This window comes from Sciurus carolinensis, chromosome 11 (genome assembly GCF_902686445.1).
Source record: "Sciurus carolinensis chromosome 11, mSciCar1.2, whole genome shotgun sequence".
In the NCBI taxonomy this organism is placed as follows: domain Eukaryota; kingdom Metazoa; phylum Chordata; class Mammalia; order Rodentia; family Sciuridae; genus Sciurus; species Sciurus carolinensis.
The window spans coordinates 734165-760828 of NC_062223.1; the positions used below are offsets into that span (position 1 = coordinate 734165).

The 26664-nt window shown below is 47.6% G+C and overlaps 1 protein-coding gene across 2 annotated transcripts in view; it reads left to right on the forward strand.

The window, feature by feature from the left end:
* Window positions 1–26664, forward strand: part of Ap2a2 (adaptor related protein complex 2 subunit alpha 2) — a 66107-nt gene that overhangs the window by 247 nt on the left and 39196 nt on the right. For both annotated transcript variants that reach the window (XM_047517049.1, XM_047517050.1), the window contains exon 2: window positions 17752–17820. In XM_047517049.1, coding sequence (XP_047373005.1) covers window positions 17752–17820 — 69 coding nt within the window. The remainder of the gene's footprint in view (window positions 1–17751; window positions 17821–26664) is intronic.

Below are 26664 nucleotides of genomic sequence, written 5' to 3' on the forward strand. Positions count from 1 at the left end.
TGCCCGGCGGGCCCGCGGGGCGCGGGCCGGGGGCAGACCTGGCGGCGGGGCCCGGGCGCGAGCGGGGCGGGGGTCGGAGAACCTGGCCTCGGGGAGGTGCAGGTGCCACGCCTGACGGACCGGCCGGGCGTTGCCAGCGGGGTTCAGACCAGGCGCGGGGTGGGGATCGGGATGCGGGGCCGGGATGCGAGGGGCTTCCGGCCAAGACGCCCCTCCCCAGCATGATGTCATCTCGGTCTTTCTAGTAATGGAGCGCGTAGGTCAGCCTTTTCCAAAGTAGCGTGGATTTTTGCTTTGGGCACGGAATCCAGAGACTGTGCGTTCAGGCAACGGCCTGTGACCCTGTTCTGGCGGCTTTTTGCTTGCTGATTAGATCTCAGCCCGCTGCGATTAAAGTGACTCATTCCCCCAGGGGACCCGCAGCAGCCGGGTGTGGATGCTCTGAGCTAAGCTTTTACAATCTCTAGGCACAGGCCCTCTCAAAGTGTCCCTGGTGGAAAAAAGCCACCAAAAGTGAAATGGGTCAGGAAGGCAGGGCCTGTTAAAGCGTAGGTTCAGCTCGTGTTTCCTTGTTATTCAGCAAGTAGTTGGTTCTTTTTTTTTTTTTTTTGGTATCAGGGATTGAACCCAGGATTGCTTAACCACTGAGCCACATCACCAGCCCTTTTTTATTTCTTATATTGAGACAGGGTCTTGTTAATTTGCTCAGAGCCTCACTGAGTTGTTGACGCTGGCTTTGAACTTGGGATCCTCCTGCCTCAGCCTCCCGAACTGCTGGAATGACAGTCATGTGCCACTGAATCTGGAGGTTCCATAATTTTTATTACCTTAGGCTAATGAGTATCTTGAGAAAATTTGTGACCTCACCTACTGCTAAATGCTGTTGTGCTGATCCTTCCCTGTAAACCTCACCTCCTTGGAAGCAGGACCTCTAGGCCAGTCTGGGTATACCAGACCTCTCTGGAAGGGTAGAGGATGTCTGTCCCTTCCATCCTCTGAAGAAAAAGAGGTACTCTCAGACCAGGGTTTCTACAGGTAGGCCACTCTCTTTTTCTTTTTTTGCCATGAAATAAAATTTCCAAGGCAATGCTTTTGTAGTCATGATTTGTTCTGTGAAGCTAAGTGTGTGTGGATGAAGGCTTAGTGGCCTTAGTCTGGCCGTGATATCATCCTCCATTTTTTGCACTGGGAAGGACATTGAGAGTGAAACCATTTTCACACAACTTGTCACATTTTAGACGTGTGTTCTGTGCCAGATTCTGCATTTGACCAGAGAACGTGCCATGTGGTGAGTATTCAGTAAGTGCTCATTGATTGGCTGTAGGTCAGTAGTTCGTGGTTCCAACTGACCATCATCATTTGTGGGGTTGTGCAGCAGTACTAGATGCCTCAGTGGTACAGTTGTAAAATGTCCCCTGAACAGCAAAGTGGTCCTTGGTTGAGAACCACCGGTGTGGACCACTGCTCAAGATGGTTCTTGTTCTAGATGAGCCGTTGGAAGAAGGGGTAGGTACATGGTCCTTTTTGGGGGACCCTTCCTCAGAAATACCTTGCCATCTGGCTCTCAGGTCCCTCTCTAATCTGTTGTGGTACTGCTCTAGAGCAGACTTGTCCCTTTAGGGTGCTCTTTGGACTCTGTCCCTCTTCACTGTAAGCTCCATGAAGGGGCGCTGTGTCTCGTTCACCCATCACCCCTAACCCATGCCCCTCACAGCGTCAGGCACCTGGTGTGTGCTCAGTGGAGGCATTGACCAGGAGCCGGCTAGAGAAGACAGACACAGAAGAGTGGGCGGGCCGCATGAGCTGCAGCCAGCCAGGGCCAGAGCCATCTGAACTTTACCCTGCACTTTGTGCTTCAGGAAGGCCTGTCACTGCTTCTTTCCATGCTTGGCTCTGATTTGTGTGCTTGCTGTCTTCCATGTCTAGAGAGGGTGACAGGAGTACCCTGACTCTGTGCAGAGGACATTCTGCTGGGAGCCACCAGCGACTGAGCTGATGTTAAGGCAGGGGTTTTGAGCAGAAGTGTGCTTGAAATCTTTCGACTCTAAATCCATAGCTCCCTTTTTCTTTCTACCTAGTTCCTTAAGTTTCCCCCATGAAGGCTGTGCTAAGCATTGAGGGCAGTGTAAGGGACAAGTAGAAACGTGAGCTAAGCTGTCTGCATCTGTGGGCACTTCTGATTGGTAGTTCATTCCTCTTGGCACAGGCATCAGTGGATATGCTTCAGGATGTGAAGAGGTGCCTCTTGTCACATTGTGCCACTCAAACTTATAGCTCTTATGGTTCAGGTAGCAAGCTAATGTAGTGTCTTGTGAAACTGCCTTTATCCTTTCTGATTGACTTTAACCAGGGGTAAGGGCTTTGCTAATGTGAGTACAGTATATGGGAGTTTATAAACTTTACAGTTGTCACTAAGAAAATTCTAGTCCTTTTATTTAGTTTGTTTATATTTTTTACTTTAAAAATTTTTTTTGGTTGTCAGTGAACCTTTATTTTATTTATTAATTTATTCGTGATGCTAAGAATTGAATCCAGTGCCTTACACATGCTAGGCAAGGGTTCTACCACTGAACTACAATCCCATCCCTCAGTTTATTTTTAAATAATTTTTCAGGGTGGGATACCGGGGATTGAACTCAGGGACACTCCATCCCCTGAGCTACATCCCCAGCCCTATTTTGTATTTTATTTAGAGGCAGGGTCTCACTGAGTTGCTTAGCTCCTGCTTTTGCTGAGGCTGGCTTTGAACTTGCAATCCTCCTGTCATCCTCCCATGCCACTGGGATTACAGGTGTGCACTATCATGCCTGGCTTAAATAATTTCTTTTCTTTTTTTTTTATGTATGTATTTTTTTAATTTATTTTTTTGAATTTTTTAATTTTTACAGACACATTTTGATTCATTGTACACAAATGGGGTACAACTTTTCATTTCTACGGTTGTACACAATGTATATTCACACCATTCATGTAATCATACATATATATAGGGTAATACTGTTTCATTCTACCATTCTTCCATTCCCACCCCCTCCCACCCCCTTTTCCTCTACACCCTCCAAAGTTCTTTCATTCTTCTTAAGTAATTTCTTATTTTGAAATACTTAATATTCCTAGGAAGCTGAAGAGAAGGACAGAGAGATCTCTGGCTTCCTTCACCCCACCTTTGCTGACATGGGTATCTTGCATAACCATGGCATTTTCAACACAGGATCTGATGTGGTGCAGACCACTGGGATATTTAGGCCTCATTAGTTTTATATGCACTTGTGTGTGATGTATGGTCATGTGTGACTTCGTGGGACTCCTGAGTGGAGAGGCAGACTGTGCCATCATCACAAAGCACCCTGTGCAGCGCTTACAGCTACCCTGTTGCCCAGCCCTGGCACCTGCTCCTCTGCTGTTCGCTCTGTGATTTCTGGTGTCAAGGATGTCCTATAGTGCATGACCTTTCAGACTGACTTTTTTCACTCAGTACTGTTCCTGGGACCCATCAGGCTGTTGTGTTGGTTGGCACTGTATTCAAGCAAAGGGTTCCAAGAGAACAAAAGAGCTGCTGACGCTGGGAAAATAGCCAGTATTCACTATTCAATTATTTTGGAACTTTTGTTTTTATACAATGATATCTGTGAAGGAGAGTCATGTATAACTTAATCAAGTTTTTTTTTTTTTGTTTTTTGGGTTTTTTTTTTTTGCATTTCCAGGGATGGAACCCAGGGCCTCACATGCTAGGCAAGCACTAACTCGTTAACCACTTAGCTACATCCTCAACCCTCGTGTATGTCCCTTTTTTTTTTTTAATACCAGGGATTGAACCTAGGATGCCCAACCACTGAACCACATCCTCAGCCCTTTTTTATTGATATTTTAAAATTTTGAAACAAGGTCTTGCTAAGTTGCTGAGGCTGACTTTGAACTCACTATCCTTCTGTCTCAGCCTCTGAAGCTGCTGGGATTATAGGTGTGTGCCACTGTACGTGGCTCCTGCTTTGCATTTTTTTTAAATATATTTTTTTAGTTGTCAATGGATCTTTTGTTTAATTTTATTTATTTATATGTGGTACTGAGTATTGAACCCAGGGTCTCACATATGTCAGGCAAGCCTTCTACCACTGAGCCACAGCTCTAGCCTCCTGCTTTGCATTGTGTTCTTGTCCTGGCCTACCTGTGTGTGGTTACTTATTCTCTTTTGATGCTGGGCAGTGGCAGCAAGGTGCAGCCTGCACCCCTGAGGTCATCTGGATGAACAGCTGGGACTTGACATTGTGCTGCATGGCTAAGCTGTGACGGTGTAGGCTAGGTGTGTTTCCTGCATTTTTGACCTACAGTACCTTAATCTTACAGTGACATAGCTACGAGCCTGGTGAGGAGCATCTGTGTGTAGCACCATGAGCACTCCAAGCTCTGAGAGCTGAGTACAAGGGGGCAAGCAGGTCCTTGTGCACCAGGCATGTTGTCCCAAGCAGGAAGTGTGTTTGTGGCCTGGGACCCTGGGGATGAATGTAGCTGCTCCCATTGTTTTTGGGGGCATTTTGCCTAGCCCTCCAGGCCCTGGAGTGCAGGAGGCAGGAAAAGTGTAACAGGTTGGGGAGCTGTTGCCCTTGTTCCTAAGAAAGGGGGTGAGCCGTGCCGAGGAGGTGACTGCCAGTGCCCTGAGCCTGTGCTGCACTCTCTTGCTGGCTGGGGATCAGACGTCCCTTTAAAGTGTCCTGCAGTACGACTGAAGTTTAAAACAGGCTTTGTTCGTAAAATTCCAGTTGTTATTAGTCATAAGTTGGACTTGGAGAAAAGGAACAAAAAAATGCAGATTCTGTCTAAACTTTGGTGTAAGACTTACATGTGAAGTTGGCACTTGATTTTCCTGCATAGTGGTAAAGACAGAATGAGACTTTGTCAGTTTGTTGTTGAAATTTTAAAAGAACCTTCAAAGTTAAAAGTCTGGGCTGGGGCTGTGGCTCAGCACTGGAACTCTTGCCTTGTACACGTGAGGCACTGGGTTCGATTCTCAGCACCACGTAAGAAAAAATAAAGGTATTGTGTCCATCTACAACTGAAAATATTTTTAAAAAAGAGTTAAAAGTCCATTTTGTGATTGGGTGTGTTGATGTATGCCTGTAATCCCAGCTGCTCAGGAGGCTGAGGCAGGAGGATCGCAACTTCAAAGTCAACCGCAGCAACTTAGTGAGGCCCTTAGCAATTTAGCAAGACTCTGTCTCAAAATAATAAAATAGAAAGGGCCAGGGATGTGGCTCAGTGTTTAAATGCCTCTGGGTTCATTGTCCAGTACTGAGAAATAAAAACCCAAACCATTTTGTCATTCTTGACTGTCCATTTAAGAAGTGCTGACTGTTTAAAAAGAATGCTCTTCTTGCATATTTTCTTTTGCATCTTGCACATAATTCTTATTCCTTAGAAACCATTCTGGGAAGTGTGTGCTGCAGGGAGGGTGAGGGAGGAAGTGACTGCTGCTGGGCTTTGGGGCTGCCGGGGTGGGACTGCTGCTGCTTTTGGGACAGGTTGACTGTCCCAGGGCTTGATGTCCGAGTCAGGACTTCACTTCTCTGTCATCTCAGAATGACTTTTACTGTGCTGCTGTTGGGACAGTATTTGTCAGGGTCTTCTAGTCTCAGTTCTTGGAAAGGCTTTCTTTGTGGGATTAAATGGCATTTCCTTGGCTCTCAAAAAAATCAGATGAGTCAGACCAGAGGGGAAGATTAAGTCTGGTGTAGCAGTGATATTTTGGGGAGATTTTGCAGTGATGTGAATAGAGTTAGAATACATGGTATGAGCTCCTGCATGGGAGGGTTGGGGTGTGAGTCCCTCTGACTCTCCTCTGTTCTGTAGGATCTTGAGCATTGGACCAGCCTCCCTGAGCTCAGAGTTTAGATTTTATAAGCCTTTTTTTTTTTTTTTTTTTAATACCAGGGTTTGAACCCAGGGGTGCTTAAACACAGAACCACGTCCCCCCCCCACACACTTTTTATTTTTTATTTCGAAACAGGGTCTTACCAAGTTGCTGAGACTGGCTTTGAACTTGTGATCCTCTTGCCTCAGACTCCCAAACTGGTGGGATTATAGGCATGTCTCACCACACCCAGCTACCAAGTCATTTTGTAAGTCTATGTAAATGGGTTTGTCAAATGCTGTATCCCAAGCCAGGTGCAATGGTGCATACCTGTAATCCCAGTGACCTGAGAGGCTGAGGCAGGAGGATTGGAAGTTCAAGACCCACCTCAGCAACTTATCGAGGCTCTGAGCAAGTCCCCCGACCCCAAGAGGGAAAAAAATCCTGTCTGCGCTGTAGGCAGGCTTGGTGGGCCCCTCCTGTGTGGGTGCTTGGGAGCCTGGAGGTCCTCTGCTCAGAACGCCACTCTGGTTCTGTGTCATGCAGGCGTGAGAACACATGGGGTGTGCTGCTTTCTCCCCAAGCCTGAGCAGTTCTGAATTCTGGAACCAGTGTGGCCTCTGATTTTGGTTCAGGTCTGGTTGAGCTGGTCCCACTCTGAAGTGCTTGCAGCGTTGGGAGAGATGGACGCGTGCTTGCTGCCTCAGGGAGCTCTTGGCCTAGCCTGGAACTGAGTTCCTGGGCATCCTCTGTGCCTGAGCACCTCCTGTGTGCAGAATCACCTGCGCAGGGAGTCAGAGGAAAACGGGGTGGACAAGATGGGCCCTTGCCCTGAGGAAGTTCTTAGGGTGGTCCTAGGAGAAGGCAGAAGGAAGTAATAGAGGCGTACAGGGTGCTCGCACTAATTCCCAGACGAATTTGGAAGACTTCCTGTTCGTATGTGGCCTTGTTGAGCAAGCAGTCTTTTTCTGTTAAAGTGCATCTGGTTCAGCCCCTACCCCCAGCATGACAAAAGAATGTAGAACCAAGAGAAATTGCCCGCCCCTACAGGTCAGTCCAGAGCCTGGCCTGAGGTGAGCAACAGCCAGGGTTTGATGTGGAAACTGCATGTTGGGAGAAGCCAGTTGGATTGGCTTTTGGTGATATATGGAGTAAGTTCAATGATTGTTTTTTCCTGTTAAAAAATAGATTGAATGGGCTGGGCTTGTGGCTCAGTGGTAGAGCGCTTGCCTGAAATGTGTGAGGCACTGGGTTTGATCCTCAGCACTACATAAAAATAAATATAAAATAAAAGTATTGTGTAAAAAAAAAAAATAAAGCATCTATCTCCAAATATATTGAAAAAATAGATTAAATGACACTCAAAAAACAAATGCATAGTTTTTGCCAGGCCTTATGAAGCCCCAGCTTTAGGTTACTGGTTGTGGGAGCACTGACCTTCTCAGCCTCACCGGCCATGTAGGAAGCCTGGAGTACCCTGACGAGCAGTGCTGGATGTACAGTTCTGTGCTGAGAGAACTCCAGGGTAGAGGGCTCGAGCAGTGTGGCACTACCCCCTCCACCCCCTGTAAAGGTGGAGCTGAGACAGTGATAAGGTAGCTCTGTGCTGGAGAAGGTTAAAGGGTTGACCAAGATCCTTAGAGTACATAGCATGGACCAGGTTGCTGCCCTGCCGTGACATGGTGCCCCAGGAGTGGAGTGGGAAGATCAGGAAGAGAGAAGGTCAGTGAGACCACAGTGCCTTGGGATTACAAGTGTGCACCTCTGCAGCACTGGGGAGCGAACCCAGGCCGTTCTACCACTGAGCTACACCCCCAACGCTTTTTATTTTGAGACAGGGTCTCACTAAATTGCCAGACTGGCCTTTGAGCTTGTGATACTCCCACGTCAGCCTCCTGAGTAGCTGGGATGAAAGGTGTGTACCACTGTCCCTGGCTGGCCTCTTTGCTTTTAAGCCATCTTGTAGACAGACAGTAAACCCTGGAGGTGGGTGGGAAGAAAGGTAAATGGGAAGGACCTTGAATACAGGCACCGGAGTCCCTGTGCTCTGTACCTCCAGGACTTGGAAGGTGTGAGATAAAATATGAACTTGTAGCCACACTCTGGCCCTGCCGTCTCCCTTTTTTTCTGGTACAGGGGATTGAGTCCATGGGTACTTAACCACTGAGCTACATACCCAGCCCTTTTAATTTTTTATTTTGAGACAGGGCCTTACTAAGTTCCTGAGCCTGGCTTTGAACTTGCCATCCTTCTGAGCTACTGGGGTGACAGGTGTGCCCCACCACACCTCGCTCCTGTTGTCCGACATCACTTCCTGCCAATTCCTTGGACCTTTCCCTTCAGCTGCGTGGTAGAGAGAGTGAGACCACAGAGCAGGGAAGCAGGGTCCGAAAGGCTTCTGTGGGTGGGCTGCTGGGAGGAGCACCTGGTGCAGGGTCTGCTGCTGCTGGTGGGTGCTGCAGGATTTTCAGAGTGGCAGAGTGTGCAGAGGGGGGGCTTTTCTTCTGTGGGCCAGCAGCTCTCCTAGCAGTCTTTCTGCAGGATGCGTGACCCATGTTGGGTTGGGGTCAGATTCTGCTTGTGCTACTTTCCTCCTGCTGCTGTGAATGGCAGCCACAGTTCCTGAAGTGTTTGCTTTTGTTTGGTACTGAGGAATAAACTGAGGGGTGCTCTACCACTGCACTGCTTTATTCATTTTTTATTTTAAGATGGGGACTTGCTATGTTGGTTAGGGCCTCGCTTAGTTGCTGAGCTGGCCTTGAACTTGCGATCTCTCCTGCATTTGCCTCCCTACTTGCTGAGGTGACGAGGGTGGCAGCCGTGCTCTGAGGAGCTGGTTGGTTGTGCCTGAGGTCACTGTAGAAGGGATGTGTGCGTCACAGGTAAGGGTCGGAAGCCTTCCCTTCTGATAGACTCCTCGAGAATTGTCCTTGTGCAGAGTGGCCTCCAGCCCTGCCTAGAGCTGAGGACGTGTTGGAGGAGGTACTCTGTGTGCCAGAGGGTGCCAATCCTTCAGCCCAGGTGGCTCGGCCTTTCTGAGATGGTTCTCCATGAGCTGGGGTGTGGCTCCCTGTGTTGATGCTGGGTTCTGTTGAGTGCTGATACCCACCTGATGTGTATTTAATGTGGCATTTGCTGTGGATTTATTTGCTAAGTAGCCAGGGAAATAGATCCTCTTGTTACATTCTTGTATTGCTGTAATTTTGATCGAATCCCAAGAGTGACAGGTATTCTAAAGGTATTTCAGATTTTCTTTATGTTTCTAGATTCTACTCTCTGACATAATTGTAAGATTCATTCATCTGTTCAGCAAATCTACTGAGGATGTGCCAGGCATTATTTTCAACCATGGGAATTTGGTGGTCAACCAAATGAATAAAACCCCTCTGTTTTTAGAACTGAAATTCTTATGTACAGGCAGAAAAAAATAAATGAGAAACACATGTCTCTCTGTCCATCTCTGTTCATATCTCTGTTCATCATGGAGAGGATGGAGTAGGGACAGGAGCAGAAGGCAAGGAAATGGCTTGCACAGAGGGAGGACAGGAGGCATCAGCCTGGGGGAGGCAGTTTCCTGGGCCTGGGGGAGCTGGCTGGCCTGGGGTGGCCCGTGGGGTTCCTTGAAGGGCTGAGCACATCTTGCTTCTAATACGATTACTCTTGCTTCTCTGAGGCCAAGCAGCAGAGCCAAGGTTGAAGCAGGCAGTGCGGGTCTCAATGTGTCCCCTAAAGTCACCTTCTGGAAACTTGGTCACCAGCAAAACAGGGTGGGCTGGGGTGGGTGTGCCATCGCCCTGCTCCTTCCTCTTCCTGGTGGAGGACGCAGCAGCCCCTTGACAGAACATTCCTCCATCTTGGAACTGCCAGCCTCCAGGATGGTCTGAAATAAACCTCTGTCCTTTGTCAGTCACTGGCAGTTGCCCATGGACCACCTTGCTGCTCCGCAGGCCAGGGGCGTGGGGGCCTGGCAGGGCCCTGTGTCCAGGTGTAGCAGGTGCTCCTCTGAGGAGCCTTGGAGACCGTTGTGGCTTTCCTTGTGCTTGCGGGGGGTGCCTTCTTCCTGTCTGTTTTTAGTATTCTGCTACTGGTTTTGGGCACTTGACTTGTAACGTGCCATTAACTTTCCTCATCGTTCTTGTGCTTGGAATTTGTGCTTCTGAGACCAGTGGGCTTAGAGTCATGTTAGGCTGCGTTCTGTCCCTGTAACAAACATCAGCCAATCAGTTGATCAAGAGAAAAGGTTTATTTTGGCCCACAGTGTCCGAGGTTTCAGCTCACGATGGGTTGGTGCTGTTGCTTGTGGGCCTGTGGTGATGTGGCACATCCCTGTGGGTGCGTGTAACAGAGCAGAACTGCTCAACTGGGGGCCAAGAAGCAAAAGGGAAAGAGGAAGAGACCAGGCTCCTGTGGTCACATTGCAGGCCATGCCCTGGCCACCTGAAGGTCTCATTCTAGGCCCCTCCACTTGGGGGACATTTCATAGCCAGGTGGCTTTTCTGTGCCCCTTCGCGTTCCCGCAGCTCACGACCAGCTCCAGTGCTGCCGCCGCAGCCCCTGCACTGACTTCAGGTTCACTCCTGCTCTGTTCTGGTCTCATCTGGTGCATTTCATCTGGGATGCGAGATCTCTCGCCTTAGTGGCTTCCCCTCCTTGTCCTCTGTCATTGCTGGGTGTGTCCCTTCAGATGGCTGTCTTGCTCGTGTCATGCTATTTCTCTGCCTGCCTGATGACAGTTTATTGGATCTCAGGTGTTGTGGATCCCACCTTCTTGGTGCTGGATATTTCCATTTTTAAATACTCTAGAGCTGGGATGAAGCTACTTTATTTGGGAATAATCTGGTCTCCCAAAGAGCAGCCTTAGCCTGGGTCTGATTTCTATAAAAATTTTTTTTTTTTTTTTTTTTTTTTTTTTTGATGCAGGGTAGGGGCTTAAACCCAGTGGTGCTTTACCATTGAGCCATATCCCCAGCCCTTTTTAAATTTTTTATTTTGAAACAGGACCTCGCTAAGTTGCTGAGGCTGGTCTTGACCTTGTGATCCTCCTGCCTCAGCCTCTTGAGTCACTGAGATTATAGGCATGTGCCTCTGGGCCTGGCCTCCTGGGGCTAATTTTACTCCACCCTTGAGGCAGTGTGCTTAGAACTCTGGGCTGTGCTGCCTGGAGCTTTTCTTTTGGCCTGTGGGACCCTCCTCTGACTTCACTGGTTCTCCCTTCTGCTCCTTTTGATGGCTCTTCTCTTGGTCTGAGGGGTTACTCGCTATTCCTGGGCAGGTGGACATCAACCAAGTGAAGGTCCTTACAGTTCCTCAGGTCAGGAGACTCCGGGCCTGTGGGGTCCCTTCTCCCCAGGGAGGAAGCTGGAGCCTTTGTAAGGCCCATCTTATCTTTCTGTTTCCTGGGGACTGCTGTCTTCCACTGCTGCCTTTCATCTGTTGTTTGTAGGCTGTTTTCCTATATTCTTGTCCAGGTTTCTAGGTTTGTTTCACGTGAGAGGATAGATCTGCCCCATGTGTGGCCAGTAGGTTTTGGGGAGAGATGTTGAATATGTGATTAGTAATATGAGTCCAGAATTTGGAGACCAGATCTCATTGTAGGTAAAAGCATGGGACACCATTTCAGGTGGTTTTTGAAGCCAGAACCTGGGGCTCACTGAACCGGGGCTCAGAGATGCCATGCCGCCTTCACAGTATAGCTGGCAACAGGCACGTGGGGCTCTCTAATGTGGAGGAGAGAGGGAGGCCCAGGGACTGAGGCTAGTGCTGCTGTGAGTGCCAGGACACCACACTCAGACCAGACTGTGGACACCAGCGTACCATCTCTCTGAAGGTGTTCTGGGCATGCTACCAGGTGGTCAGGGAGGTGGGGGTGGTTTCCAGGGGAGGAGCGCGGGCCATCGAAGGAGCGGTTAGGTGAGCTCTAACCTAACCGCGGTTAGGTGGGGTTCATGGGAGAATAGTTGACTCTTCTGAGGGATTTCTGTAGAGCATGGGAATGGAAAGGTGACTGCAGAGGTCAGAGGGTGAGGCTCCTTACTGTTGCCCTCTAGTAGGTTATCATGGTTTGGATGTGAAGTTTCCCCAAAAGCTCATGGGTGAGACAATGCAAGAAGGTTTGGAGGAGAAATGATTGGGTTATGAGAGCCTTAATCCAGTCGGTGAATTAATCCCCTGTCAGGTTTAACTGAAGGTGGGTGGGATGTGGCTGGAGGAGGTGGGCATTGAGGGCATGCCTTTGGGGTTTATATTTTGTATCTGGAGTCTCTCTCTGCTTTCTGATCATCATGTGAGCTGCTTTCCTCCACCATATTGTTCTGCCATGATGTTCGGCCTCACCTCCAACCCCAAGGAATGGAGCCAACTGTCTATGGACTGAGACTTCTGAAACTGTGAACCTCAAATAAACTTTTCCTCCTCTACAGTTGTTCTTGTCAGGTCTTTTAATCACAGCAGCAAAAAGCTGACTAATACACAGTTCCACACAGCACAGACGCATCTGAGTTGTCACTGTGCCGTAGGTTGCAAATCCAGGCACAGTGTGGCTCAGCAGTTTCCTCTGGGTGTAGTTGCACAGGCTGGAGTTGAGGTGTCTATGGGGTTCTTGGTTGAATCCTCCTCTTGGCTCACCTGGGCTCTGGGCTGAATGCAGCTTCTTGTGATGAGGCTGAGGTCCCCTTCCTGGTTGGCTGTTAGCCCAGGACAATCTTCAACCCCAGGTGGCTTCTATGTGGCCCCCGCATTATCCCTCTCTACATTTGACTGACTTTTCCTTCAGCCTCCTTTCTCTCTATTAAAGTCCTACTTTCCCAGGTTCACATGATGGTCCTTGCCCACCTGGATGACTCAGGATTATTCCTGTCTTCACCAAATTTGCAGACTTTTCTTGCCATGGGAGGTAGCTTGTAGGATCACACTAAATCTAGCAATCCATTAAAAAGGTTTATGCTCTAGTTCCAAGTGAGATTTATCTCAGGAATGCAAGATTGGTTTAACATCTGAAAATCAGTTGGTGCAGTACATCATATTAATTCAGTAAAGAACAAAAATACAGAGTCATCATAGTAATTGCAGGAAAGAAGAAAACTGGAGGCTTCACTTTCTGGTTGTAAAATTTAATGAGAAGTGATCAAGATGGTGTAGTGCTGGGTAAGGACACATGTATAGATCAGAGGAATAATATTGAAAGTGTAGAAGTAAACCTTCAACTAGTTGTTGACAAAAAACCAAGCTGTTGTAGCTTGGATCTGGAGTGTCCTCAGAAGGTTCTGTGTTGGAGACTTGGTCTCCAGCTGGTGGCACCATTGGGAGATGTTGGGTACTTTAGGAGGTGAGCCTGGTTGGAGAAAGTAGATCACTGGGCTTATGTCCTTGAGGTATGGCTTGTCCCCAGGTGGCCCCCCACCTCTTCCCAGCTGCCACTAGTGAGCAACTCCGCCCAGAAATAATGGAGTCAGGTGACCATGGACTGAAGCCTCTGAATCCACGAACCAGAGTAAATCTTTTCCCCCTTAAGTTGATTTTCCCAAGTTGTCACAGGAATGGAAAGCTAACACAAGTGCAAACACAATTTTGTGAGGAAAAAGAATAGTTTTAAACAAATGGAGCCGCAATACCTGGGTCCACCTGCAGAATGTGTTTGGATCCCTACCTCATGCCACACACAGAAATCACCTCAAGCCAGGCACAGTGTGCCTGTCATCCCAGCCACTTGGGAGACTGAGGCAGGAGACTTGCAAGTTCAAAGCCAGCCTGAGCAACTTAGCAGGACCCTGTTTCAAAATTTAAAAAAAGGCTGGGGATACAGCCCAATTGTAGAGCATCCCTGGGTTTAATCCCCAGTGCTACCAAAAAAAAAAAAAAGGTATTATAAGAGCCAACACTAGGACTGAGGTGTAACTCAATGGAAAGACCTGGGTTTGATCCCCAGTTCCCCAAAAGAAGACAAAAAACAAACAAAAAAGAGCAAGCACTATAATAAAACTCTTTTTAAAATTTTATTTCTTTGTGATTTTTTGTAAAGTTTTTTATTTTGATACAGGGTCTTGCTGAGTTGCTGGGGTCACAGGCATGTGCCACCATGCCTGGCTGCACTATAAAACTTAAAAGAAAATATAGGAGTAAATATTTGTGTCCTTGAGAAATGTATTTTTTTTTTTTTTTTGGATAGGACAATAAAGGTATATTTGATTTTAAAAAATTAATTGGGCATAATTAAAAATACATGCTGCAAATGCCAATAGTAAGGTGAAATGGCAACTGAAGATGAGAGGAAACCTTAAAGGATCACGAATTGGGAGTATGTAAAGAACCCAGCTGGCTGGAGGCTCACACTGGTGGTCCCAGATGCTGGGAAGGCCGGATGGTAGAGTAAGTGTCCCTGGGTTCAAGGTTGAGTGCCACAAAGAATAAGCAGAACAAGAAAACCCCTCAGTAAGGGAATAACTCAGTTAAAAAATGGAAATGACATTTGAATATACATTTCTCCAAACTAGGTGCACAAATGTTTCATAGGCACATTAAAAGCCATCAGGAGGGACTGTGGCTGTGGCTTAGTGGCAGAGTGCTTGCCTAGCATGTGTGAGGCACTGGGTTTGATCCTTAGAACCACAAACAAAAATAAGCAAATAAAATAAAGCCATGCTGTTCATCTACAACTACCAAAAAAAAAAAAAAAGCCATCAGGAAAACAAAAATCAATGAGTATGTTTCAAAGATGGACGGTTGCAAGTGCTGGCAAGGCTGTGGAGAATTCCAACTCTCATCCTTTTCTGATGGGGAAGGCAATGGAACTGCCCTTGGGAAAACATCTCAGTGGGGCCTCGCACTGTGAGACCTGGTTACACTGTGGCCAGGAGTGCCAGGAGTGTCCACCAGGAGGGAGCCATGTTTGTGGGCACACCTCCTCGTGAATGGTCTTGGCGGTACTGTGCATGGAGAATCACCAGGTAGTGCATGTAAAGCAAACGTGGTGTGCCCAGCGGAATCGTCTCAAGCACAGTGGAGGCGGGAGCTGACCAGTGCTCCCTAGGAAACATGGTGCAAGGAGACTAGGTGCTGTGGGTGCCCTGACTGTGAAACCTGTAGAAGCAGCATTTGCAGAAGGCCACCGGGGATCCAGCGCTGGCAGGAGGGGTTGGCAAGTGGCTTTTACAGAGATGAGAGTTTTCTGAAATTAAATGCTAAAGGATGGACAAAGCGCTGGAAACCACTGCAGCACATACTTTCCAGCATGGATTTTAGGGTATGTGAGCTGCATCCCAGTAAAAGCCCTTAAAGAAGAGGAGACACATCAGAGTCCAGTGTGTACTAATGTGGCTTGTCAGCAGAACAGCTTTTGACATTCCTTGATTTCCTTTGTCCATTGCTGTTGCTGAGGATTTCCAACATGAGGCCTGCCTGTCCTCCACACTGACATGGGGGATGCTCAGGGATGTTCCCGACAGTGGTCATGGAAGCTCACACAGCCGTTCGTGGCTCACCTGCTGTCCTGGGGGCCTCCTCTGGCTGTGTTCTTACTGATGGCCGCTCTGCCTGGAGGACCTGAGGTGGAGGGACATAAAGTCACTGGCCCAGAGTCATGCAGTGGGTTTGCCCTTCCAGCCCACGCCTGGGTGGCCTCTGTGCTGGCCTGTTCAGTGTAAGCAGACCCATCTTCCTTCAAAAATAGGCATTTTTGAAGTACATTTTGTGGTACTAGAGATTGAACCCAGGTTGCTCCATCACTGAGCTATGTCTCTAGCCTTTTTTATTTTTCGATCCAGGGTTTTGCTAAGTTGCCCAAGCTGACCTTCAACTCTCAATCCTCTTGCTTCAGCATCTCAAGTCACTAGGATTACAGAAGTGCTCCATCACACCTGGCCAAAAATAGACTTTTGCTTGGTCAATTTTTTGCTCTTAGAGGCTTGCTTAATGAAATCATTTGTGCAAAGACTAGTTTAGACCAACTTTTATTGTACATTTCTAAGACTTATCTTGGTAGTTGGGATTTTATAATTGTCTGTTGTAGGCTGCTGTACTGCTTGTTGGAATTTAGGTGATTTAGCATAACAGGGCTGACAGTCCAGTGGTTCATTCTGTAGATATGAATTGATTAATCAGCATGTCCTTCCTGAAGAGTGACCAGGGTAGTGCTTCTAGAAACCCAGGCACTGTGCCCAGGTGCCCCAGAGAGGGTACTTTTGCAGCTCCTCACGTGCAGGTTGAGGCATGCTTTCTGCCAGTGGCTGTGGCTGGTCTGGATTCCTCATTAACCGTCACCACTCCAGTGCAGGGTGACTGAAACCACAGTACCAAAGATGAGGCTGTCTGCGGGGTCGTCACCACAGCCAGTTACTCTGGCTGGTGCATGACCAGACTGATTTCTAGATCCAGGCAGATCTCTGCACCCATCCTTGCCCTCAAGCTGACTCTTGGTCTCAGCGTTAGGCTCTGTGGCTAGGTCTGTCCTTGCAAGGTGAGATCTTCTGCCCACAGGTGGAGGCGTAGCTTGAGTGAGTGTGAGAGGTTCCTGGGCTGGTGGCTGGCATGGACAGTGGCTGGTTGGTAATGCACAGTGCAGACACCTGCATCACCACCTCGGGTAGTTGGGAGGTGGCTGGCCGCCGGCTGGGCAGTCCTGCTGGACCATCTGCAGCCTCCCCCTGGACAGGCGTGTTAGATCCCTGTGCAGCAGTTGATCTGGTGGATGCCCCCTGTGGCCTTTCTAGGCTGAGCCATTGTCTCAGCTGGATGAAGACGTTGCAGTGTTGGGGCAGCAGGCGTCAGGCCCGGGACCTGCCGTGGAGCAGTGGCGCTGCCCCAGGCCTGCAGCCTCCAGGAGCTGTGTGTGCACGCCCATCCCACCATTTCCCCTCCGGCCAGGGGTTCTCAGACCTGCAGGCCTATCCTCAGCCTCTGGTCAGGGTTGGCTGGCAGCTGGTGTTGGGAAGCAGCAGACAGGAGACCTGACCCAGTTGGAGTCCCTGACCAGTTGAAGGGACAGAGGGAATATAGGTAGAGGCTGTGCGTACCTGAGAGAGGCACTCTGGTTCATGTCTTTGAACTCGCCCCTGGGGAGGGGTGGTGGATGGGTGTGCTTAGAAGAGTTGGACTTTCTGTAGGGAAGGGGTTGAAGGACCCAGCTGGAGGCAGGGGATAGCCACTGTGTCTGCCGACCTGAGGACAGGAGTGTGAGGCAAGGCCCATGTCTGGGGTGGTCTGCCTTCAGGACCCCATAGAGCAGAGACTGGACATAGGAAGAGGGGAGGTCCAACGAGAGCAGGGCCTTGGTCTGGGGTCAGATGCTTCTCTGTGAAGCCTGTTTCTTGTAGGGGAAGCGACAGTCCGGGACCACAGTCTGGGTGCTGGCGATGCTGATGCTCATGGCTTCCGGGTTGTGGTTCTTTCTGGCCCCTGGTGGGCAGGTCCTGGAAGAGCACCTCTCATGGCACTGGGGGAAGTCCAGATCTCCAGGCCCCTCCTTGGCCCCTCCAGCATGCCTCCTCTCCTCCCACCAGCAGTCACTTGCGAACAGGGGGAGGTCCCTTGCCTGTCCCCGTGTGCACTGAGTGCAGGAGTGCTGAGTGCAGTGGTGCCCTGCTGCCCTGGCCCCCAGCCCTTCTGGTGCTGCTGGACGCACAGCACGATAGGCCCTGCTCCCCGCAGGCCATGGGACGCTGGTGCTGCTGGCTCTGCCTCTGGCCTGACTGGCCCCGCCAGGGAGTTGGGGGCCTGGTTTCTGCTGTTGGCCCCCAGCAGGAGGCAGCCAGCTTCCTCCCCTGGTCTCTCTTCCTGGCTTCTGGCAGGGGCTGAGCAGACTCCAGGGCCTGTTCCTGCTGGCAGCCCCAGTGCTTTCGTTCTTGGTGAGGTTCTTGCAGGGAGTGGTGTTTCTCGAAGTCGGTTAAAGGATGCCTTTGTGTTCTTTTTTATAGGCAAAAGTAAAGAAGCAGAAATAAAGAGGATAAACAAGGAGTTGGCAAATATTAGATCAAAATTTAAAGGTAAGTGTTGAACCTTTTCCATGACATACTCCCTTGTAAACGTTTGCATAGTGAGGACCTAATCTTTTTTTTTTTTTGTACTGGGGATTGAACCAGGGGTGCTTAAACACTGAACGACATCCCTAGCCCTTTTATTTTTTCTAATTTATTTTATTTTTAGTTTTTACTTTTCTCCCGCCTCAGCCTCCTGAGTAGCCTGGGTCACAGACGTGTGCCGTGGGGCCCAGTAGGACCCAGTCTTGTAGTGTCTTATCACCGACTCCACGCCCAAGTTGGTTCTGCGTCAGTACAGTGACTGTCACGGTCAGCCAGAAAAAAGCAGTGCTGAGGTCGGGCCGTGGCCATTCTCCAGCAGTAACAGTGTGTGCTGAATGGGCCCATGGCCTTTCTGCCTGGCGTTGGTCTTTCTTCTCCTTGGAATGACACTGACCAGTGTCCCTGGTGTGCTGGGTGGTGTCAACCATGGCCTGAGCTGAGGGCTGTGTGTGTGGGGTACGAGGAGCGCTGTGCACATCCTGCGCCTGAGTGCTCCTGCTGTGTCACCACCTGCCGGCCAGGCTCCCGCCTGCCCTGAGGCTTGCAGGGCATGGACTTGGCTTTCAGTTCATGAGGCATTTGTGAAAGCTCTGCTGATTCTGAAGCTGTAGCATTGTGGTTGATTCGTAGGTTTGAGACCTGGCCTGAGTCTCTGAGCACACAGGTTAGCTGCAAGAGTGGCTGCAGTTGCCTAGAAATGATGAGTGGAGGGGCTGGGGCTGGACCCTGAGAGCCGCGGGGAACACAGAACTCCTGGGATTCCTTAGGACGGGTGCCTGTGGGGCTTGTGGCCAGTGGCATTGGAGGCATTAGAATTGGGGTATTCACCGTCGAGCTTCAGGGAGAGTCTTAGGTCTTAACCTTTTAAAGCCAGGCCCGGGATTCCTAGCAGACTTCTGAGGCGGGTGGTCGTGGCCTGTTTAATGTGTGCTTTTGGTGATCTGTGACTTGGTCTCTTTTTGCTGAGAGGGGATGTCATGTGGCTGCCCCAGATTGGGCCCCTGCTTCTGCTCGCGTGTTGCTCACCCTAGGCCGTCTCCCTTGTGCGTCTCTTTCAAGGCTGTGGAATGGAGAGGCTCGTTGTCCAGGTTGGGTTCTCGGGATGCAGACCCTGCGGTGGGGTTGCACCGCCAGAGCATTACTGGAGAGGAGTACCAGTCTGCTGCGGGCGGGAGGCGGGCCTGAGGGCGGCCGGTGTGTGGTGCACAGACGCCTGGGGCCAGAGCCAGGGCAGCAGCTCTGGCCCCCACCGTGCGGCCGTCTTCACTTTGTGTGGGCATGCAACTGAGCCTGTGTGGGTGACTCGACAGGCGAGTACCAGGCATGTGGATGAGGCTGCATTCTTCTGAGGGCTCAGGGCTCTCTGGTGGTGAGTTAAGCCTGGATGGGAGAGTCTGTAAGAGGCCCCATTTGTTGATGGTCAGCTTCTTAAGACTGAGGACTCTGTTCAGCTCACACTCTGTGTCAGTGCTCTGGGACTCAGTGGTCATCACATCTGTGTGGAGCTAAGCTGTCCTGGCTTGAGGGACAGAACTCGAATGCACTGGCCAGTCGGCATCTCTGAGCATGCATCTGCCCTACACAGGGTGTCAGTTTTCACTGAAGGTCTGCATTCATTCTGGGGAAGTGTGGCCTGGTGTCCCTTCCTGTCAGGATGGACAGTGACTTGGTCTGTGCTGCCTGAGATGCTTGCAGTACAAGTCATCTTGCAGGTCTGAGTTTCTAGTGGCCTCATTGAAGAAAGTAAAAAGCAGAGGAAGTTAGCCTTGGTAATGATGCTTTATTGAAGAGATCGGAATATAAACAGTGAAAGAAAAAAAGTAGCAAAGATAAAAGTTAGGCAGTGAGATACTAAAACGATCATGCTGTTTTTCCAGATATTAAAAAAAAATGTGGACTGGGACTATAGCTCAGTGGTAGAGTGCTTGCCTGGCATGTGTGAGGCCGTGGGTTTGATCCTCAGCACCACATAAATATTAAACAAATAAAGGCATTCTGTCCATCTACAACTACGAAAAAAATTAAAAAAAAGAGTTTTGTTTGACCCAGTGTACTTGAAATACCATGGCAGCACATAATGACAGCAGAAGTCACGGAGGTATTTCACACTTCCCCAGCAAGTCTGTGAAGCCCTGTGTGGACGACCACATTTCCGTGCTTGTGGCACAAGTGGTTGGGGTCTTTGTACTAGACACTGTAGACTGAGGCCAGCCTGCCACTGGAAAGTTTGGAAAGGCAGACACAGCATTTCAAGAAATCCTAAGGCATTAAAGAGAAGGTAGGGACCCATACAAGTAGGGACAGCAGCTGTGCCCAAGAGACCACTGACCCCAGAGAAACTGCCCCCACACAGAACCAGCTCTGGTGACTGCTCATGTGTAGCTGATCTCTGCTGCCGCCACCTCCAGAGCAGGCCAAGGATGCTGCAGACTCTAGTAGGCATACAGCTCCTCACGCAGAGGACCATCTCGCAAGGGTGTCAGTGCAGGGCCTAGGGGCCAGCCGAGGCCTAGCACCCACCACCTCAAGCTGCAGCTGCCCTTGGCCATGCCCGGCCTCTCCCAGCCCACGCTGGGTGCCTCATGGCTCACACTCCTCTTGGCCTCACGCCTTGAACCTGGGTCAAGGTGAGGAGCAGCAGTCCTCTCTGCAGGAAGGCGCATTGCTATGAGAACACCCTGCAGGGTGTGGTCAGGGACACGGGGTGCTCAGTGAGCAGGAGCTGTGTCACGCTGTGTGGGAGATGTGGTGGGAGAGTGCTCAGGCAGGGCTTGTCGCTGTTCGGAAGTAAAAGGCAGACTCAAGTCTTGGCGGGAAACTCAAAGTGAAAAGTGACAGTAGATCTTGAAATTAGACCTGGTGAATATTCTAGAACTGAAACTCGTAGTAACCAAAATGAAGGACTCAGTGGACAGACCTGGTGACAGATGCAGCTGGAGAGAGAGCTAGTGTTGTTGTTTTTTTTTTTTTTTTGGGTGCTGGGGATCGAACCCAGGGCCTTGTGCTTGCAAGGCAAGCACTCTACCGACTGAGCTATCTCCCCAGCCCCGAGAGCTAGTGTTGTGAAAGCAGATCAGAAGATTCCCCTGGGTGTAGACAGGGAGGGCGGGTGGCCACCAGAGCTGGTGGGAAGCCCAGGGCTCAGAGAACTTGCAAGAGCTCACAACACAAACAGCACGGATAGAGGAAATGTGCACCTGGACCCTGAGTGTACCCAGTGGAGGGGCAAGGTGGGGTCTCAGAGGAGGTGCAGGGCTGTCCCCACGAGCAGCACCCGTGGCTGGCAGCTGGTCTCCAGCAGCAAGGACCCGGGCAGGAGATAGCAGTGACCATCCCCAGGTGCTGAGAGGTGGCAGTCAGTTCCAGAGGCCACCCCCGCTAAGGTGACTTGCTGAGAGTGAAGCGCAGAAGACCTTTGAAGACTAATGGAGAGACTTTCCCAGCAGAAGGGTCAGAGGGTGCTTGGTGGATGAAAGGCCCTGTGTCTGGTGGTGTCCTGTGGATGAGACACCTGATGGGGTGAGAAACACACCCCAAGCCCAAGGATGGCAAGAGACCGCGGAGCAGAGCAGGCGAGCCTTATGGACAGCCCTGCAGGGGCAGGTACTGGGGAGCAGGAACACACAGCAGGGTGCAGTGTCCCTGTCCTGGTTCCTCACTGATTGAGTCCTCTGGGGTACACAGCTTCCCGAGTGTCACCTAGGTTTTACTGTCTCCTCTTGGGTGATGTAAAGAAACAAACCCTAGGTTGTCCCCACCTCCCTTTGTTTACTTGTGGTGGGCAAGGCCCCTGGGTTGAGTGCCTTCTGGCACGTACACTGTTCATCTCTGCTGGTCAGGTTGGGCCCCTTCCGTCTCACCTCCTGTCTGTCAAGGGGCTGTGAATTCTTAACCACTGAGCCACATCCTCAGCCATTTTAATTTTTTATTTTTGAGACAGGGTCTCACTAAGTTGCTTAGGGCCTTGCTAAGGTGCTGAGCCTGGCTTTGAACTTGTAATCCTCCTGCCTCAGCCTCCTGAGCTGCTGGGATGACAGGCGTGCGCCTGCCCGTCGCTTTCCACTCTGCTCTCCCCTCCAGTTGTCTTTCTTACATCCCATTTTTACACTTAAGGCCAAATACCTTGTTTTGAAAATGGATCACTGGACTTTCTATTTCTCACAATAACGCACAAACTAAAGGATACTAATAACCTGAGTAGTCCTGTGGACAATAGAGAACTGAGTCTGATCTTGAGATCCGCCATCCAGAAAGCCATAGGTGCTATGGTACCTGCTGGTAACCCCAGCCCTTGGGAGACTGAGGCAGAAAGATCTCTTGAGTCCAGCAATTGGAGACCAGCCTGGGCGACATAGTGAGACCCCAACTCAAAAATAGAAACAAACCCAGGCAGCCTGTGCTGGGGTGGGCCACAGGTGGTGTTATGGGGCGCAATTTAAGAACAGACTGATCACCACTGAGAAGTCCAAATTTGAGAGTCTTTATTAAGCTGGTCAGCTGACTGTCTCACACAATGCCCCAAAAAAATGGCTATTGGGAGAACAACCCCGACCACAGGGTTGTAGGGGTTCTTATACCAAAAATCACATCAATCATAAGTGTCTGTTGCTATGATTCAAAATTACAAACTAACATCATGAGATCATTGACAGAGGGGGAAGTGGGTCAAAATGACCCTTACCTAGGTACAAACTAAAGAATGGCTACTAACATCCACACAATCACTGTTCACATGGTACGTTGTTTAGGAGCAATAGGAATTAAAAGAGAGCAGTTCTTTACTACATAGGAGTTGCCATTGTATATTATTAAACATGTCACACCAAGTAACTGATGATGGGCACAGAGGTGGGGTGTTCCCATGGGAGAAGCTTATTTCCTACATAACCTGGAGTCTCAGAGCAAAATGGAGTCTGTTTAGTCATTTCCCTTAGAGTCTGGCCTAGAACAGTCTCATGGAGCCAGATCTGTCAGCCCATCACATTCCCCACTGGTTTTATGTACATAATCAAATCATTGATTTATAGTAGTGCATAGGTGATTGTAGTGAGTGTGCAACCCCATTAGCTTAACAGACTGGATTCTGTCTCTAATATATTTAAGTCCAAATCTGTTTGTCTACTTAAAGTTTTGAAATTCTGGTTTCCAGTAATCAGGGCAGTGGTTCCTACAGCTGTGGAGTCCATTATACCTGTTTTTACTAGGAGGGGAACTAAGACAGGGGCCGCTTGTTTAGATATTAGCCCCATCTGTTCCTTTTATTCCTCCCCATCATAGTAGTATACAGAATTTAGCCCATTTGGCAATCTCAAAAAGTTGAACGGTTAAGCACAGAGTTATTCCTGATGTAGTCCAAGCAAGAGAAAAAACACAATTAACAGTTTTTTCAGTCTTATCTTTAGATGGTGGTTGGGGTCTCTGAGGGCTGTCCATTTTTCTGTTGTCTTGACTCACATGCGATGAGCCCATGTTGTGAATAAGGTCCCTTCCATTTCAGCCAGGTGTTAGTCCTTTCTGGAACAATTTGATGTAGACATAGTTTTCTGACTGAAATGTGTGTTGGAAATTAGTGGTCTCTTGGGGCTGGTTCTCTCATAAGTTGAACCTGTTGGAGAGACTTAACAACAGGTTAGAACAGGAGCAGGTTCTTGGTAAGGGTGGAGGAAGGGCTCTGGAAACATTAGCATTTTAATCTCTCAGAGGTCATTTGCCTCCAACTTTCTGGATCCAAACTGGCTCTTATTTTTGTGATTTAACCCAACTTACCTATCTATATTGACTGTCTTTTTAAAATTTTTATTATTACCCCTCTAATTTTAGGGACTTTTTACTGCTGTAAGGAAAAAGGGTGATGACTGCTCTTGCTGCTTCGAGCTGAGAGGGGGTGATGTGGGGTGGGGCAAGCAGTAAAAAGTTCCTTTCTAGGGGTAAAAGTCTTATTCTATGAAAGAAACAAAAAATCATGAGTACAAAATAAATAGCATCTGGAACATGTCAATGAATATCATGAAACTGATAGAAATTAATAATCTCTTACCAGGAGGTGGAAGAGCTGAGAGGTTGTTCCCATAAAAAGGCCTAACAAAGCCTAACAAGTCTGGAGAGGATAAGGCCTCAATTGTAAATCTTTAACACTGTTGTAGTTATCGGGAATGTAAGCACAACATTTAGTTAAGTTACTTAATGTCACCTGATTTTTGTAAAATATCTTTTTACTGGCATGATCTTTTTGTTTAGTAGAGATCCCTTTATTTTTGTTACTTAGGGTTAGAGAATCATACTAGCAAACATTGATTAAGTCTACCTGTACCGGAGGTTAAGATGATCTGCAGGCCTTAAACTGACTAAAAACTTATAACTCTGGCGGTTTCTCTTGATAGTTATCAGGCATTTTTGTTTAAGAATCTTTTTTGTTACCTCTAGTTTTATTTATTTTGAGGGTTAACACAAGTGTACATCTTAAGTTACATTAAAATAACTATTGTTTTGTTTTTAAAATGTGCAGGAATGACTGTGTTTTGGTTTTAACTGTTTTGCTAGGTGTTTAAGACCAAGTTGGTCAAATTGACCTTGTTCCTATCTGCTGTTAAGAGTCAGCTGAGTTCCCACAGGGGTCACTCTTGGGGAACTTGAGAGCAGCTTCTTAGCTCCTTTAGTGCCGTTCACCTGGTAGGGTCTCCTTGAGGAGGTGGCTTCCTTTGGAAGCATTAGGGATGTCTCCCTTTCCCAAGAACCCTCCTCTGCAGCAGGTGCACTGATTGGCTTTTCATCCTCTAGTGGTCTCATCAGTCTCCCTGATTGGAAGGTTGTGTGGCCCAGAGTTGCAAAGCTCCTTAGAGAAGTTCTCTTGTTCCCTGGGTTTAGGCTGACTCTGAGGGCAAGAGCCAAATATTGATTCTCTTGACCCCTTTATTTTAATCTCAATCTTTCAGTTTTGATCTTAAACATCCAGCAAGTCAGTTTCACCAGTCATACAGTAAGAGTACTGGGTTTTAACTTTAATGTCTATGACTTTATAGTTATTTACCAACTTTTATTAAACTGGGGTCTATATTATCTGCCCTATAGGTGATGGCTTATTATCTCAAATTAATTTAGATTGTTCTTGAAGCAGTACCTCTGTAAAACATATTTAGTTGTGTAATAGCTGTCTTGAATTTTGGCTGAGCTATATATTATGTCCCCTGTTTGCGATCACAGTAATTTTATAACAAAAATATCAGTCTTTTGAATATAACTTTAAATGAGCTGAAGTCTGACTTATTTTGGAGCCATTGTAACATGTAGTAAGTTAGAAAGCAGAGCCTTATCTTAGGTAAGGCAGGGCTCTTCATAAATCTTAGGTAAAGCAGTCCTAGTTCTGAAGCTGACATTTATCTTTTTAAATATCACTTTATAAAGTTTACATATATTTTTTCCAAGTCTATTTGAATGTTAGTTAACACAATATGATATTACACCTAAAACATGAATCAAAGAAAGCTGAGAGAGCTGTTAACTTTTCTTTTTCGTAGTAAAGTGGCAAAATGTTTTCCTGTTTCATGATATTAACTTTTAAATAGATCAGGCTGTCATTATCTTTTAGAAATACATTTACATTTTTATCCCAGTGCAGAAGGTGACATAAGGTTCAGGTCCAGTTACAGAACACTAAATGATATAAATAAATCCCCAATAAAATTTCTTATTCTGATAAGTTTAAGTTTATCATTACAACTTTAGGTTGGAGACTACCAGCTATTGATAAAATGTTCTTTTAAACCTTTTAAAGACTTGTATACCTGGAAGATATGAAAACATTTAATATATGAATAAGAATAATAGAATCATAATTACATTGATGTTTTTATATTAACCATGTTTAACTTTTTTTTTTTTTTTGGGTGCTGGGGATCGAACCCAGGGCCTTGTGCTTGAAAGGCAAGCACTCTACTGACTGAGCTATCTCCCCAGCCCCATGTTTAACCTTTTAAAGAAAATTTAGACTTTGTAATGTAGTACAATACTCTAACAGTTGCTGTCTAACCAGAGTTGTACAAACCCCCAATTTTTAAGACTAGTTTCTCTAGAGAATAAAACTTAACAGACACAATGTTGAGAGTAAATTAATATTTTAAGAATTATTGGTCATTTCAGCATATAGACTGAAGTTTGGTTTATATCAGTACATTAATATTTGACCTTAGGAAAAACCTTGAATAGTTTTTAACTGTTGTGTTACTTACATATACACATAAACCTTTTAAAATTTACTCTAAATTAACATTTTTAATCACTTAGTTAGACACTTGTTGTTTACTTAGATGTATTACAGCCTTATTTTATCACATAAACTTTTTTATCTAGAAACATTTTTATTAAATATATTTTTATATCTAAAACCTTATAATATTTTAATCTGTTGATCCCCTTTTTAAAATTTATATTCTGAAACCCTTATAAATTTCTGGATTCAGATAAATCACTCCATTTTAATCAGATGAAATACTTTGTTACCTGTAGAACTCTATTTAAATATAATTGAGACTTTTGAACCCTTTATATAGAATAATACCTATTAGGACTTTTAGTAACCATGTTTTCAGTGATAACACAAAGTAAATTTAAATCCTTTTTTTATTTACCAATTTATGAAAACAGCAAAAATGTTTTAAGTATGTTACCCTGTGGAATTTAATGAGTTAAGAGTATTTATTATATTTTTTTTTTTTTTTTTTTTTTTGGGTGCTGGGGATCGAACCCAGGGCCTTGTGCTTGCAAAGCAAGCACTCCACCGACTGAGCTATCTCCCCAGCCCCTATTTATTAT